The sequence below is a fragment of the Thermobia domestica genome, chromosome 7 (genome assembly GCF_964235325.1).
Source record: "Thermobia domestica chromosome 7, izTheDome1.hap1.1, whole genome shotgun sequence".
NCBI lineage: Eukaryota > Metazoa > Arthropoda > Insecta > Zygentoma > Lepismatidae > Thermobia > Thermobia domestica.
In genome coordinates this window covers 12322209-12338966 of record NC_137460.1, presented here as the reverse complement: position 1 = coordinate 12338966, position 16758 = coordinate 12322209, and the positions used below count along the sequence as shown (strand labels likewise).

At 37.0% G+C, this 16758-nt stretch overlaps 1 protein-coding gene across 1 annotated transcript; it reads left to right on the top strand.

The window, feature by feature from the left end:
* The first annotated feature begins 32 nt into the window (after nt 1-32).
* Nucleotides 33-557, top strand: LOC145689029 (uncharacterized). The gene has a single exon (XM_081763167.1). It carries the CDS (start codon nt 33-35, stop codon nt 555-557), a length of 525 nt encoding a protein of 174 aa, XP_081619293.1.
* The last annotated feature ends 16201 nt before the right edge of the window (nt 558-16758 follow it).

The following is a 16758-nucleotide window of genomic DNA, read 5'->3' as shown; positions in this document are numbered from 1 at the left end:
TTGGAGGACTATGGGAAGCCGGTATAAAATCAATGAAATACCATCTAGTTCGTATTACAAAGGGTGCAGTGTTAACATATGAAGAGTTTGCAACATTACTCACACAGATTGAGGCCTGTCTCAACTCTCGACCACTTACAGTGCTATCAAGTAAGCCTAACGACATCAGTGTTCTCACCCCTGGACATTTTTTAATTGGAGAAGCACTTACAGCTTTACCAGAGCCTAACCTCACCGATCTACCACACAACCGCTTATCTCGTTGGCAGAAGATACAACAACTAAAACAACACATTTGGAAGAGATGGTCCCGAGATTATTTACATGGTCTTCAACAACGCTCTAAGACAACTTCACCGCAACACAATCTCAAGGTCGGAGATGTAGTTTTGCTGATTGAAGACAACGTTCCTGCATTGCAGTGGAAATTGGGCATCATTGAAAAGGTATTCCCAGGAAAGGATTTTTTAGTTCGTGTAGTGACGGTTCGTACTACAACTGTAACATATAAACGTTCCATCAAGAAACTAGTTGCATTACCATATAACAAGGATTAGAATTGAGAATTGTGTAATAAAATATAAGTACAGTTGTAACATTGCTTCAAGTTTTGTGTTTGTTTCGGTTTTTATATGTATCATTTTGTTTTATTTGGTCAGACTTTAGCTGACCAACAGGGGGGAGTATGTTTGGGATTATTTGTGTGTTTCACAGTGTGTGTGTGCCTTTAGCTGGCAACAGTGTTCAAGTTGCTTAACGCTTTTCTATTGTTTGGTGAAGGGTGTGTGGAGGCAGCAAGAACATACAGTTTGGTGGACCCATATATCATGGTAGAACATCATATAATATAGCACAAACAGTAAGCCATCGTATTACGAACATTTACAACTAAAGACCTTGTGAATATGTTTATTCTCGTGTATTATTTTTGTGTGCAAACTGAAGGTGTAATCATTAAATACAGTGAATTTATATTTGGTTGCATTCATGTGGTGTACGAATCAAGCCTTACAGTCCACTAGTATGAATATTGTTTTTAACATTGTTATTGTACTTTAGTGAAGTTACAAATATATACATTCAAAATTGTACATCAAGTATGAGTATTGGAAAAGAATGCACTATTCTGCAACAATAATGGTCTTTGCGTAAGATTTCAAGATTGGAGAAGAAAACTTAACACACTATAATTGACCATGTAAAATTACCTAAAATAGATTTTTGGTTTGATACAGTTCAACGGTCCACACTTATACCTGCTACGCTAAAGGAGACGTGGACCTACTGATTATAGAGGAATCCGAACCATTTTTGGTCATTCAACTAATATGCACCAGTTTATATCATTTTTCTAATATATATCCGAACAATCCCTCTGGTATTCTCTGCTCATCAGCGTTATTAGGTATGTGTTTCATCGACCAGCAGTCTATTCCATCGCACTTTGAAATAGGTATAGCTTGTAGCAAGCTGCTATTCCATTTTTTACTACAGGCGTTTCAATTTAATTAGCAATTTCTCTTACTAATCTCAAGATCTGACTGGTATAGTGGCTATTGTACTGCATTAACTACTGCATTAGTTAAAATCCTACAAGTGCTCACACGATCGTGTTTCATAATACAAGTCTAACTTGCACAGTTTTTATATATTTCTGTGGGTAAGAGAACTCTTAACCCTGAAGTGAAAACAGATATGTAAACTGTGGTTGCGGAAATGGATTCAGGAGAAAATTCCAGTTCTATTTGATACCCCACATAGCCTCCTTGCCATTTATCATATTTGACAGCGATTCAAGATGGCGATCATGCACTGGAGGTACTCCCACATTTAGATGCTCCGCCTTGGTTTACAATACTGAAGTCAGATCTATCAAAAGCTTTTTCATTTTTGTGCCAAAAGGGTATTCTTGGGCATTGCCTACTGGATTTCAAGATGGCGTCGGTGTAGCAGCTCAACGGAGCATTTGCGCATCGAGTGACTACTACTACGTTACTTAGCAACTCGAACTGAATCTTGTCACAAATTGTCATCAAAATTCAACTTTACGGTTTATGGACCTTCCTTGTAAGTAATTTACCATGTATTGAATCTAGAACTGATTTGTACAGAAGATGGTGTGGAAGAGAATCGAAAGACTTAGACAGGTCCAAATACAAAATGTCGAGTTGAGAATTTTCTGAGATGCTATCCGCAGCATCGGACAGAAGAACTGATAAATTAGTAAGACAAGATTTTCCTGGCAAAATGCCGTGTTGTGAGGAGTTTATAAATGGAGCAACAAATTGAAAGAGCCTGTTTTTGATTATCTTTTCACAAACAAGTGAGAGTGGAGATAATAAGGAAATAGGTCGATAGAAGGACACATCATTTTTATTTTTACCACACTTATGAACAGGAGTGATATTAGCAGGGAAAGACACCTGCGAAAAAGCGATTTAGTAGAACCGAAAGGGGTTGAGAAAGGGAACTGGCAACACTGCATAGGAAGCAATTATAGATATTATCTGGTCCTAAGGCGCGCTGTTGGGGCAATGACAAGAGAAGGGAGAGTACTTCAGTCGATATAGTATTACCTGACCAGGATAGCAGTGTGGTTTTGGAGGGATGGCGCTGCTGTTGTGTTTACATCAGCTCCAGGGCAAGCGCGGTGGGACAGGGGAGCGGAGAGTTTTGTCCTGCAGTGTATCTAACGGTTTTTAAAAGTTGCAGTTTAAATGTCATGCATAGCCTAATCTGTTTACTCTTAAAGAAAGCCATAAGTTATAGTTGTAGTGAACCATTCCTGCAGTAATGCAGATGTATTGTGAATAGTGATATATGAATGGAAATTAAGACCAATTTAAGAACAACATAGCACAATTGACAATTCAGTGAGCTTCTACAGTGTATTAAGCAGATTATATACTAGGAATGCAATGGATGTACCCGATTGCAATGAAATGAGCTGAGCGAGCTTAAACTACGTAATCATTCCTGGCCATTATGCAATAATAAATGGCATTTTTAATTGTTGACAAAAAAATCGCGTGAAAACTTTTTCCCCATGTTAAGTCTATGCAAGCGTTTTTCGGTGATTATTCCTCGATGGTACATCGGATTTTTTATTTCGACCTATGTTGTCACTCAGCACGACATACTCTATCAGCGTGCTAAGTTTGGTTGAGATCGGCCAAACGGTCTAGGAGGAAGCGTTTTTCGGTGATTATTCCTCGATGGTACATCGGATTTTTGATTTCGACCTATGTTGTCACTCAGCACGACATACTCTATCACCGTGCTAAGTTTGGTTGAGATCGGCCAAACGGTCTAGGAGGAGTTCGCGGACAACCAAACGGCTAACCCGAGTATAAGAGCTTCGCTTCGCTCAGCTCAATAAATTGAATACGTTTTATTCGATGTCATTATAGAACAGGAGCAATTGTAAAATGCAGGAATGACAATGTCAATGACTAAAAGGTTAATTTAAGGTTGATAGCATAGAGATTTGCGAAATACCTTGTAAGTTTAAATCAAGGTTAAGGCTCATGATGCTTGTGTTTGTTTTAACTGTATGTTTATCGGTTGACGAATAAATTGTTTTCTCGGGTTTTGGCCAGGGAAGAATTCCGATATGTTTCCACTCGAGAACTGTGAAAGTCCTCTCCATTGGTCTATTGGCTAATGCATGTGCTTTTACTGTACGCGGTTCTGGATTTGATTCCCAGTGAGAGACCAAAATTTAAGTTTACAATCCTTCACTTTCATTAATCACCTGTATCCTCTAGCACAAACAACATAATCATGGGACGTTAAAATAAAGAAATTTCATTTTTTTAGAGAAATGAATCATTTTGAGGAGGAAAAAAGGTGAAGAAATTTTTCCTTCATTTTTTAAAGATTTATGGGATTTGATAGCTTACCTTTCGGGATTGATTTGTAAAATTTGATTCAATGCATCCTTCTTTAAGGATCATTATAGACATCCAGCCCTTTGGTAGAGTTCGAATAAAAGCATTGATAAAACATCAGCGTATGGGTAGTGTAAGCGTAAGTATAATTGCTTCAGTACATAATAAATTCATAACTTTTATTTATGCCGAAAGAAATTTACCGTGGACTCCCTCTGAATTTCTCGCAGAGTCTAGCTATCATGTGACAAAGAATTAAATCTACTAACTGCTTTCACACACAATATAATTGAAACTTGGGAGCCTAGTGGTATCTTTGTGTCTGTAGTATATAATAATACTGATACATTATTCTCTTGAACATCTTAATGGCACTTGTCGTTTGACTTCAGAAGTCTGAGTTTAACCTGTAAGTACAACTTGCCTATAGTTATAACATATCAGATGTATGATCTTGTTTAACAAAACCTGCCCCTCCCCCTCCTCTATCTGAAAAGCCCTATATTGTTATTCACATATGAAATTCAAATACAAAGGCAATCGTCTTTATCCAGTTATATTTTTATTTCAAGTGTAAGTATTAAAATGTGCTACGCATGGTTGCAATAGTCTGTTCTTTTTTTTTTTTTTTTTTTTTTTTTTTTTTTTAATACTGAACTTAGGTACCTAATACTGGGACTCATTTTCTTCATGAATTGATGTAAGAAGCGGCCGCGTGATTTTCGACCAATTATTTCATCACCGGTATCTATGAGCAATGAGATAACAACAGTGGAAGACAAACTTCGTTTTTCTCAAACTTGATACTTTGAAAACTTATGAAAGTGGTTTCGTTATATAAATACATATTCACTCTAATCAGTTTCAGACGTAGCACTAATCTTATAATAACGTAATGGCTGTAAGAGTTACCCTGAAAATGTATTTTGTATGATTTCTGTTTTTCGTAATTCAGAGATTTTTCTGAATTTCTCTGGAGTTATAAGGAACCTTAAATTATCAGGCATTCCATTTTAATCGCTCCCCTTTCACTCCCAATGCGACATTGGCAGTGTTGGGAAGTAACGTAACGCAAGTAACGCGTTACTTTTTAAGTAACGTTTCCTAGTAACGCGTTATCTTTTCCCAAAGTAACTGTAACGGTAACGCGTTACAAATTTTTAAGAAACGTAATTAGTTCCCGTTACTTTTTTCGCGTTACATTTCGGATGAGTAACTACAATATATGTATATTATTTTTCGGAAACAAACGTTTCTTTCCTGCAAGTGAATTTCTCGGAATGGAGCAATGGAGAATGAACGATGTCACTGACCGACAGTCAGTCACCAGCACTCAAAGAATCAGATAAGATCATAGTACCACTTGCTGTTTTTGGAAGATGAGGACAGCCTCAGGGAAATCACGTGTACTGATTGCAAGCACCTGGAAAGTTTTGTCATAGATTTTGACAGCTCCAATCCATTCACTGAGTGAACTACGAGTGCAATTGTATCGATAGTCTATTTTACTTTGATTGGTGTTGTTTTTATAAAGATGGAGAACGAAAATATTTTACCGTTCAAACATTTGAAAGATACTTCTTAAAAGCTCAAGTTGATGGTGGACAGAAGTAAAGTAGTGCCCCGGCGGGAAATTTTGTCAACGACTAGGGTGCCATAATTAACGATATAGAGTAAGGGGTTAATATGAATAAACTGTGTTCTGATGAGCAGGCTTACTTTATTACTAGAAAATAGTTTGTTGATGGTTTGTAATATTGGAGTTCTTTCAGATCAGTTTGCGGATCCTAGAGTCCCGTGGATTATAGAGTTTGGAACAACTAGCTTTAAAAAGCATGTATCGATTTTAGAATTACTGGCAAGTTTTGATTCACCTTCAGTTAATATGTTCTCATTTTATTAGTTGTAGTGTAAGGTTTTTCAATATTCTGTATTTTCAATATTACATAACAACATTGTTATTATTATATAATTAGTTTAGCAAAAGAATAATAACATTTTTTCTAACGCATATTGATGGGCAAGAGTCGAGCTAAAACTCAACTCAGATTCAAGTCGAGTTTTGAGTTGAGTTGAAGGTAATATTGTCGAGTCTAGTTCCGAGCCGACTCACTGTTTTTGGCGTCTAGTTTCGAGTTGAGTTGAGTTTGATAAATGGTTAAGTCGTTTTAAGTCGTTTTGAAATCATGGCCTGATTATACTGGAAAGCGAAAGCCATGAGAAATGTAAGCTAAGCAGTAATATGGAATACTTTTAGTGTTGCTCACTAGGGGGGGGGACACTGCTCGCATCTCTTCTCGTCTCAATATCGAGACCACAAGAAATTATTTTATAACAAGCTCACCTCGGCTCGGCTCAACAGAGCCGATGGCTCGAGCCGGCTTGCTTTGGGTGAACCATCGGCTCGAGCTGGCTTGCTTGGGATGAGCCATTTGCTCGGTTCGGCTCATCTGGGCCGAAGGTTCTAGCCGACTCGGTTGAGTGAGCTGTTGACTCGGCTCACTTCTCGGTTCGGGTCGATAGTGAATGAGCTGTGAGCCGAGCTGCTCAAGTCGTTGACAATTTTAAACCTGGGCCGAGCAGTTTTGAAGATATTTGGCCACTGCCCTATAACTTTTAACAATGTTTGGCTCGAGCCCGAATTCTCAATCTAGAACCTCAACCAAAATTCAGAAGCTCGTGAACAATGTCCTTGAATCCTAGACTTCACGACTACCGAGGTTGGCAATCAAATAGCTTTTTAGTATTCAAATACAAACCGCCTACCTTTCATGTTTAAACACATTGTTGTTATAATTAATAATAATAATAATAATAATAATAATAATAATAATAATAATAATAATAAACAATAATTAAAGTTGTAATAGTAGTAGTAGTATCATTGATAACCTATATTGTCTATGCAAGATACTTGAAGAGAGTACTCGAAACTACACACCAGATTTGGTTCGATTCCACTTGAAACTCGACCCAAATTCGAGTCGAGTTGGAGGAAATTTTTCGAGCCGAGTTCTCGAGTCGAGCTCAAAGGTGCCTGTTTCTAGTCGAATCGAGTTTCAAAGAAAACTAGCCCATTCTAGAGTGACCAGATTCTAACAAACGAAAAGTAGGACACAAGTATAATAGTATATGGTAGTTTACTGCGTCGGCAATACGCATATCCTTATTTCATTTAATGTTAACCTTAAGTTAATCAACATTTTTTTAAAAAGAAGAAGCACTGAACTAAAGTATTCCAGGAATTCAACACAACTCCAAATGCTTTGATGAATGACGAAATGGTTTATTATTAAGAACATACAGTGAACTTCGTGTTGAGCTAAAAAAAAAAAAAAAAAAAAAAAAAATGATTTTCGAAGCGTGGTATTATTTTAAGAAATGAGAGAAAATTTAGACCGGCACAAGGGAATTTCTACAGGTACTTAACTTGATCATCACTAACATAAGTTGAAAAATAAACTTTTCCTACCTTACCGATATCTCAACAAGCCCTTCTCAGTAAAAGCAATCGATTGTGAAAAAAAAAGGTTTGTTGATTGTTCTCCATCCCTAGTCTTTTGAGGAGTGTTAAAAAACACAGCAGTTCATCATTCAGGAAAAGAGTGCATTTGATTCAAAATGTGAATAAAGAATGAAACATTAAGATATTGCAAATAAATTAACTCTGGACATTTCGCAGAACATTTAAAAGCATAATATTTCTCGATTTTCTAGGCGTCTTCGCAACACGCAGGACAGCGCTTTGAAAAACAGTACTATACTGCGAAAATCAGTACGTCTGATCACCGTAATCCATCCCTATGAGTAACGCAGTATGGCATTTTAGTCAATGATACAAATATTCATATAGCTGTCAAGTAAAAATTTACATAAAGCAATTCAGAACGTGCAATAATAATAATAATAATAATAATAATAATAATAATAATAATAATAATAATAATAATAATAATAATAATAATAATAATAATAATAATAGCGGTAGTAATAGTAGTACGGAAAATTGAAGTAATAAGGTTTTTTCACATATTCAAAGTTTCGGACCTAAAAGTAACGCGTTACTTTCGAAGTAAAGTAACAGTTACTTTTTTGGGGCAAGTAACGCGTTACATTTTAAGAGAAAGTAAAGTAACTTGTAACGCGTTACATTTTTACAAATAACTTACCCAACACTGGACATTGGGTATATTTGCAGCTCAGTGCAGCTTAAAGGAACCATGATCGTGCATATTTGATTTCTAACTTGCTTGCTCATAACGTTGCCCTCAAGACGAGATGAGAATTCAGGTTTTCTTGTCTCGTTTCGTAAATTTTTGTAAAAGAATGTGTCCTAATTTCCGTCTTAGTTTCATGTAGAATTTATCAGAATTCTTCCAGGTTACGACGAGTCCACGGAAGATTGATATAACAACATTTAAATGATATTTATTATTGAAGCAAATTGTGTAATGACTTGCGTATCTTTAAACGTTGATAAATGCTCTTTATTATGTTCATACTATTACCTTATCAAATTGCATATGACATATATACAATTAATCATATAATACTAAACAGTGTTTGAAATTAAGATGTAACATTTGGGTGAACTAGTCATGCCTACAAGACTCGACAATTTTTTCGCCTCTTCTTGATTCACGTCTCACTTCATACTTGTGAAAGAAGCAGCGTACACATATACCCACGTGTAGATAAGCATATCCTATATCTTTGAAAACGGAAGATCGTATGTCTACCGAAAGTTCTAGTGTTTCTTGTGAGTACTCTACAATTTGTTTCTTTCGATGATTTTTTGCCCCGAGCTTCCCTTGAATTTGTTCCTATGCATATTTTATAGACTTAAAAATACTAGAGACAGTCACACATCCTACATATCCTCTCGTCAAAAACTTCGAAACGAGTCGAATCGACCAATTTTAATTCGTTTTCTTTGAAACAGAGAGTATCTGATCCTTTGTACAATACCTACAATACCGAGGTTAGTTTATTCGCAAGTTAATATGGAGTTTTTTTTTTTTTTTTTTTTTTTTTTTTTTTTTTTTTTTTTTTTTTTTGCTTGTTACTTAAAATGTTCTGCAAGTAACTTCAATAACTTTTGAAACTGTTTGTCTTTACTTGAGCATATGCATGAAGTGGTTCATTACGAATAGGACAAAAAGAATTGTGATAGATTAATTACAAGGAATCCGGTTAGAAACACTGCTGCTTGCATTTTAGTTCCAAAACCGCCCGCCCGCACTCGTTTGCTGGTCAGGTAATAATGGTAGAAGACAAAGACTCAGAACAAAGAGGTTGAAGAGAGTAGGAGAAGGAAGGAGATGTGGGAGGGGATGAAGCAAAGCTGCTAGCAAAATATTCATTAAATACCTTTGCCCTGTCTTCTTCATTTACACAAGCATTTTTGTCAGTGTTGCCAATTTGGGAGAAAATTCCAGGGAAAAAATAGCGACTTTTCACTCAAAATTGGAGTTATTTCACCTCCTATTTAGCGACATTTTGTATTAACTTGTTGGCAACACTGATTTTTGTAGGCCAGTTCTGTCGGTATGCGAGAACTATTTCTTCGATTTTTATTTGGGTCCAGAAACGCTCAGGGTTTTTACGTGTATCAATTGTGATGTGTTCGTATACTTTCTTTTCATAAGATATTTACTATGTCTTCTAATATCTGTAAAGTTCTTGTAAGTATACTCACTGGGAAAATCCTTCCATAGCTTCCATGCACTTTTCTGTTGCGAAGTATGCACTTTAGTTCCTCATCAAACCACGGGAGAAACTTTGAAGGTCTTTTACGGAAAGGCACAAAGTCTTTAACTACAGCCTGAATGACGTCAGCAAATAAGTCAGCTGCATCATCAACTGAGCCTGAGGCAAGTAAGCACCATGGAAAAATATGAAGAGCTTGACGTATTTCATCCCAAGGGTCCTTTTCCCACTGGGGTAAAGAATTCACTGATTTTTGATTGATTTTGATATTATATTAATTCACTGAATTAATATAATATTCTATAAGGAAATCTATTACACGATTTTAGAGCAAGCCCGAAAAAGACTCACCTATTATACTCAGAATTGGATGTCTTAGGATTTACAGCTATTGGCAAAGAGACCAAATTGCCCCCAAAATTGTCAATAAAATACGAAATTTTAAGAAACCAACCTCTAAAAGGACCTTAAAGAGTTTTCTAGGACTCTGCTCTTATTTGAGGGTGCAGAGACTCAAGAAGTTCCAACCAAGCCATCAGGCCAATTACTTCAACATCCTCCTACACCTATCCCTACTGCGTGACAGTATGATTCAATTGGGAAGGTGCCGGTCGAAGAAGGAAAATTTAAGCACATACTAATCACTATTGAAATGTCAATCCGATTTTGTGTGACGAAGATTGTAGACAACATCACAGAAGAAGAAAATAAACAATTTCTTATATATGAAATTATTCTTAAATACAAAGCTTTTTTCCTACCTGTATTCGTATAGACACCCTGTACATAACGCTAAGAGCGTTTAAACTTTGTTTAGCATATGATCATAAAGCTCTAGGTGTAGTGGAAACAGTCCACAAAATTATACAGAACGCTCTTAAATTTTTCGTACAGGAAAATCGAAATCATTGGCCAAAACTAATCCCATATATAACTTTTGCAATTAATACATTCGTACTGGCTGCAACTAAGTATTCAAGTTTTTCCTTATGCAAGGACACGAACGTAAGACCATTTCTGATATTGCGCTTGCATCAACCCCGACGTTATTCGTCGACAAAGAACACTTGAATAAAATACGTAGAATTGTGCAGGACAATCTAACTGCAAGCTATAACAAGCAGAAAAAATAGTATGACCTTAAACATAAAGACTAATTTTGACAAGGGACAGAATGTACTTGTCTTCTTCCCCAACAGTTAGATTGTTATACCAGAAAGTTTTTCATCTAAATTTGATGGGCCTGTAGAAATTCTCGAAAGAATCAATCCTAACCTTTATAAGGTCAGATTTTCCGATTCATATCGTCAACCCACACCGGAGATTTCTATAGACAGAATTAAACCGTATTAGGAAGATATAGACCATATTCAGCAAGATAGAGACCATACCTATTACCAATATTGCATATCTATTGCTGTACTAACTGAGGAAAATAAAGCAGAAGAAGCCTCATAAAGAGGGGGCTCGATTCCTTCACTACCCTCAGCCAATCACGGATTGCCACCTGGATTTCAGGCCTTCAAAACCTAGGAGTCAAGTGGAAACAGATAAGTTCATGAAACTTGTAAGTAGTGGTGAGGATCCGGTCGCTGCTTACATGGGGAACTTCGGTTGATCTCCAACTTCTCGAGTCCTCCTCCTAATGTTCTCACACTCACTCTTTTTCCACCCGTATTACCCATGCAAGCGAAGTACTCACGTCCTTGTAGAGGGGCTGAGGCTTCGACATCCCATTTTATCTTCAAGTCTCATTTCCAAATTGTCGAGTCATCCTCCCAATGTTAACAAATCCCCTCTTTTATCGATATAGATGACTTCCTCGTCTCTACATCGTGCTTGCTTATGTTTTCTTATGGAATTCCTTATAGTGTGTATTTCTACATAGGACACTTTCCACTTTTTTAGAATGTGGTTGTGACCTGATGACTGTATTTCGCTTTTATTTCCTAAGATGAACAATATTATATATAAATCTCGAATGTCGCGATTGTTGCTTTATCACAATTTCAGTGGCGGCTTTAGCGGGTAGGCCGGGTAGGCAAGGGCCTACCCAAAAATTTTAAAAAAATATATAAACGCTAAAAGATATAATAAAGAGTAAATATATTTTCTACTATTTATATTAATGGTAGATAATTATTTAACAAATAGCATCAACCACTACTGTAAAAATAATTTCCTACTGTCATTAATCAATCAAATGTGTATAGATCCATAAGCGAGGAAGCGATTCTACCCAAAATTAAAATCTTAAAGCCGCCCGATAATTTGATTCCAAAATTCCAATTATTACGCTCATAATTCGGATTCCACACTACATATCCAACCAGTTACCCTTCGTTCGAGTATCCTCTCCAGATGGCCTCTTGTAGCGCTTCGTGTTTATCCGACGACGTCTGCTTACCACTCACTAGTAAATGTGCGCCTTTGTCTGAAGCACATGTGGATATTTACTGTATTTCTCCTTACCTACTCCTTATATAGAAATAAAGATCAATGTGCACGACAAACATTGTAATGCTGAGCGTCCGTGGTTACGTCTGAATTAGCATAATTCTGTAGAACCGGTGATTCACAATATCCAAACTCTCATTGTCAGTTTCCCCAGATCTCCCGTTTCCTACTGGATGAGATCGTCATCCAGCGACTGTAATTTCACACGTGTGCACGATGATAGGGTCCAAAATAACTGATAGCAAAGCACAAAAAGAAGCATCTACTGTGACATTTCTCCTCTTTATCAGCGGGAAAATGGATTGTTATGGTTCCTTGATCGCATTGTCAGCAGGGCTGAACATGGATATCCTACGTGACCTCGCTTTATAATCTCGACCTCGTGCCCAGGGACTTCCACCTGTTCCTCCATCTCAAGCGAATTCTAGTCGGACAATTTTCGACAGAGCAACTGAGTTGTAGACGGTTATAACATCCTGGTTCCAGTCCTTGGTGGCATATTTCTTTGATGACTCAATAAGTAAGACGCATTAATGAAAATCATTGTCTTCTGGCGTTGTCTTTCATTTTACAGTCCATCGAAACTTACTTTCTGGATGCGCCTCGTATAAAATTTAACTAATACGAGGGGCATTCAAGTTATAACACCTCTGTTTTTTTCTCAGAACTGGTAACAGATAGAAATGTGCTATTTGTTCTAAAATGCGCGAGCACTCGCTGTCAATACGGCACACAGAACTCTAGCGACAGTGGCGAGAGTGATGACTGTTTTTGATAGAATGGTGATTTGATACTCGTAGAATGGTGACATTTTCAATCGTCTTCTACATTTGTGTGGTGTGACGCCGCTTGAAATTCATCGCCAGTTGAGTGAGACATGTGCTGATGTTCTCATGGATGTGTTAATGTATGTTCGTGGTGTGATAGTTGAAAGAAAGCAGAATGTCTCCAACTAGCATTTTGGGTTGGCAAATGGTTGGGCCAACCGACCATGGTTGGTTGGCCAACGGTGATTTTGGCGGTACTGCAAATTGTTAGGACAACTATTTGCAACGTTGGGCCAACAGAAGATTATGTACAGTTGGCCAACCAACCAATGGACGACAGTGTGCCAATCATGGAGGAGTTGGGCCAACGAAATTCCAACAAAATGCCAACGAGAAAATCACGGTTGGCCAACGATCGTTATCCTACAATCTACCAACTATGGTGTGATTGGGCCAATGGAATGTCAAGAAAACACCAACGTGAAAAAAAAAACAGTTGATCAACGATCGTTATCCTACGGAACGCCAATATTTTGACAACAAAATAGAACATCGTCTTTCGATGCGTTGCCAAAACAACGATGCACCTACGTTGAACCACTGTTTTGTTTTCGCTTGTTGGCATCGATGGTTGATGGATTGTCGAATTTGCCGTTGGCATTTTGATAGTGGCTTTGCCAACGATGCCTACAAATAGACAACGGTTGGCACATCGTTTGACAACGAAAATGTTACTTAGGTCGTGTGACAACAAATCTCGGCCAAGACGATCTCGGCCTTACGCAAGCCGGTCTGACGACATGATAGAACGAGTGGAGAAAGTTCTTTCTGGAAGATCGTCGAATGAGTGTGGAACACATCGCCTCCAATAAAGTTGGCATTTCCGTGGGATCTATCCTCCAAATGGGTGCCACGAATGCTGACGGACGACCACAAGGCTGTGCGCGTGACATGACGCATGATGACGGCATGAATGGAATTTTCTTTTTATCGATGAAAGACACTTTCCGTGGTTACATATTCACTAGCCGTGCCGATATTGCATCAACGATTTTCCAATGGTCAAAACAGACTCAAAAAAAAAAAAAAAAAAAGTGTTCGCTGCTGCAATGGAATCATGGCGTCGACGTTGTGAAAAGTGTGCACGGCTGCAATAAGATTACGTCGAGAAGTGACACAAGTTTCATAGTTTTCGTACGATTAGTTAGTGAGAAATAAATTGGAGGTGTTATAACTTAAATGTATCTCGCACTCGTTCATTTGAAAAATCCTTGACAATGATAATACATTTTGCACGTTTTATCCCGATTATTACGAATTTGGTTATTGTGATATTCTTGTGGCAACAATAATCACTGTATTCCTGAAAACACATGTATAATACATGATAAAATAAATATGAAAATTATGAACTTTACTTTCAATACTTTTATTTTATAGATATCCGCCGATCTTAGGCACCTTGAATTCATTGTATTGTTGTATAATATTCGGAAAATTCATCACATTTTGAGCCAAATAGTTTACTTAAGGGTTTTCACTACAGCGAACTTAAACTACCGCTAATTTTAGAGTTTTTCTGTAATATCTTCAAAACAAATAAAAAAAAATATTCGAAAAGCAGAAACGTAGTGAACTAGACAATACGATTTTACGTGTGATACCTTTACCACAATTCACCTATCTGCTTTTGGTTTGCCGCTATTTACAGAACCCGCAAAAAATGCTAAATCTATCGACAGTTGCAAATCGAAAGCAGATAGATGAGTTGTGATAACGGTATCACATGCAAAATATTTTCTAGTGCACTACGCTTTTGCTTTTCGAATATTTTCATTTGTTTTGAAGATATTACAGAAAAACTCTAAACTTAGCGGTAATTTAATTTCGCTTTAGTGAAGACCCTTAGAAGCTTGTTTTCGACAATCCTGTCTCTAATCCTCACTGCACTTCACTGTCTAATCAACGTCAACAGAGGTCAGAAATATGCTTTTATAAAATTATTTGCGATTATTAAAAAAAAAGTTTCGCAAAGTGTTTTCTAGTCATTAATTTGCTTTTATTTCCTCATTGCCTTTATTTTTATTTCTTAGTACGCATATTTTAAAGCTAGACTAACTGTGGTACGTCATCGTTACACACATCGCATCACAAAAATGACCAAACTAAAGTTTTATAAACATAATAAAAATGTATGCAAAAAATCAACTTTGAAACTTTTCTTCAAAAACTACATTTTTTTTTTTTTCATTGCCTGTTCTTGGATGAAAGTACTGACGTTTCTTGTCGATGTGGTCCTGGCGAGAGCGAGAGAGCGTGACCACTCATATAAATTCGAAAGTTTTGGTTAGAATTAGGAAGAACATTTTTGGACATTCGGCATCTATGACGTTGTAAAATGTATTCCATCTATACATATGCAGTTTGTATATAAAGGATGCCGCTTTCTCCGTGTGAGGGCTAGTGCCATAAATAAGTCACCGTCCGCGGGAACTTGTGGAAAACACTCCCGATAACTAAATGGCCAACCAGATTTCCAGCATTTGACCTCTCATCAACTCTACGTGGAGTACTTACTTGCCACAGTTCCAAATGCTGTCCTTTCAGTCAGTGATTAGAAGATTGCTGTTCAACATATATAGTTCTCTTATATATATATATATGTATGTAAGTATGCATTATACTCGATTATATCAAAACGTGGAGGCCTGACATCTATTTCACATTAGCAATAGTATTGGGAAAGATAGTAAGAGACATGAGACACAGTGGGTGCTGCGACATTGCAACCTCGCAAATGCGGTCAAAAGAGGGATAGGGAGAAGAAGAGATACTGTTGTAAAATCCAGCAAGGGAAGTTCAAAGAATTTGCCGAACTGCCCATGTATAGAAGAAACACACTTTAAGTTCTTCACGCATGAGGGATGAAGTCCCTCGACAAGGACACTAATCCCGGGCCTAGAAGTGGACGTTGGACCAAAATTTAATAAACACGATGGAAAAGTTGAAAAAGTTGTATAATAAAAATATTAAGAAGAAGAAGAAACAATAAACTAAATTTCTTATATTGTTCCATAATACTCTTTTTACTGTTTCAGATTAAAGAGGGCTTATCATGGCCCCATATCACCTTTGATTTCTGGAACCGACAGCTTCAAGGTCAAATAAGATCAAAAATAGAAAGTGGAACCATTTGGGCAATGCGGGCCATCATTAACCGACTGGGACGAAATGGGTGTCATTTTCTTCGTATTCGCACGTACATGAATAACTGATATTCCTTTTTCCCGAAAAATCTATTTTGGCCCAAAAAATCTGGAATCCTAGATCTTGGATTTTCGTTTATTTTTCAGATCAGATTTTGTACATTGTATACAAATTGAGTTCTGATATGTATGTTTTGTTCGTTTACATATACTAGAACTGACTGGAACTTGTGGAAAACGCCATCTTGGGAGAGGATATCTCGAATCGACCGCTACAATTGAGACCACGCTCGAATCAACACTCGACATAGGGGAGGTCATCTCTAGATCTTTATATTATCTCGATGGTTTGTTCTACATAACTGTTTTTCTTCATTTTTCATTTTTAACAGCTAATCTAGTGTCTTATCATTTAATTCCTTACTAATCAAATTAACTTTTAACAAAAGTTCTTTTTTTTAGATATTTATGATTTATGAAATTTAAATACAGTAAAACCTGTCAACTTGGCCACCTCTCTAAGTTGGCCACCTGCTTATCTTGGCCTAGTTCGTCTTCAACCTGCATTTTCCCATAAAACATTCATTACTTACTACTCTATAAGTTGGCCACCTGTCTATCTTGGAAGTTGGCCACACTGAAGCAATGTTTACCCTATGATGATGATGATAAATTTACCTCCGTATCATGGCCACGAAAAATACCGTTTTGTTATTTTTCTTAACTCTT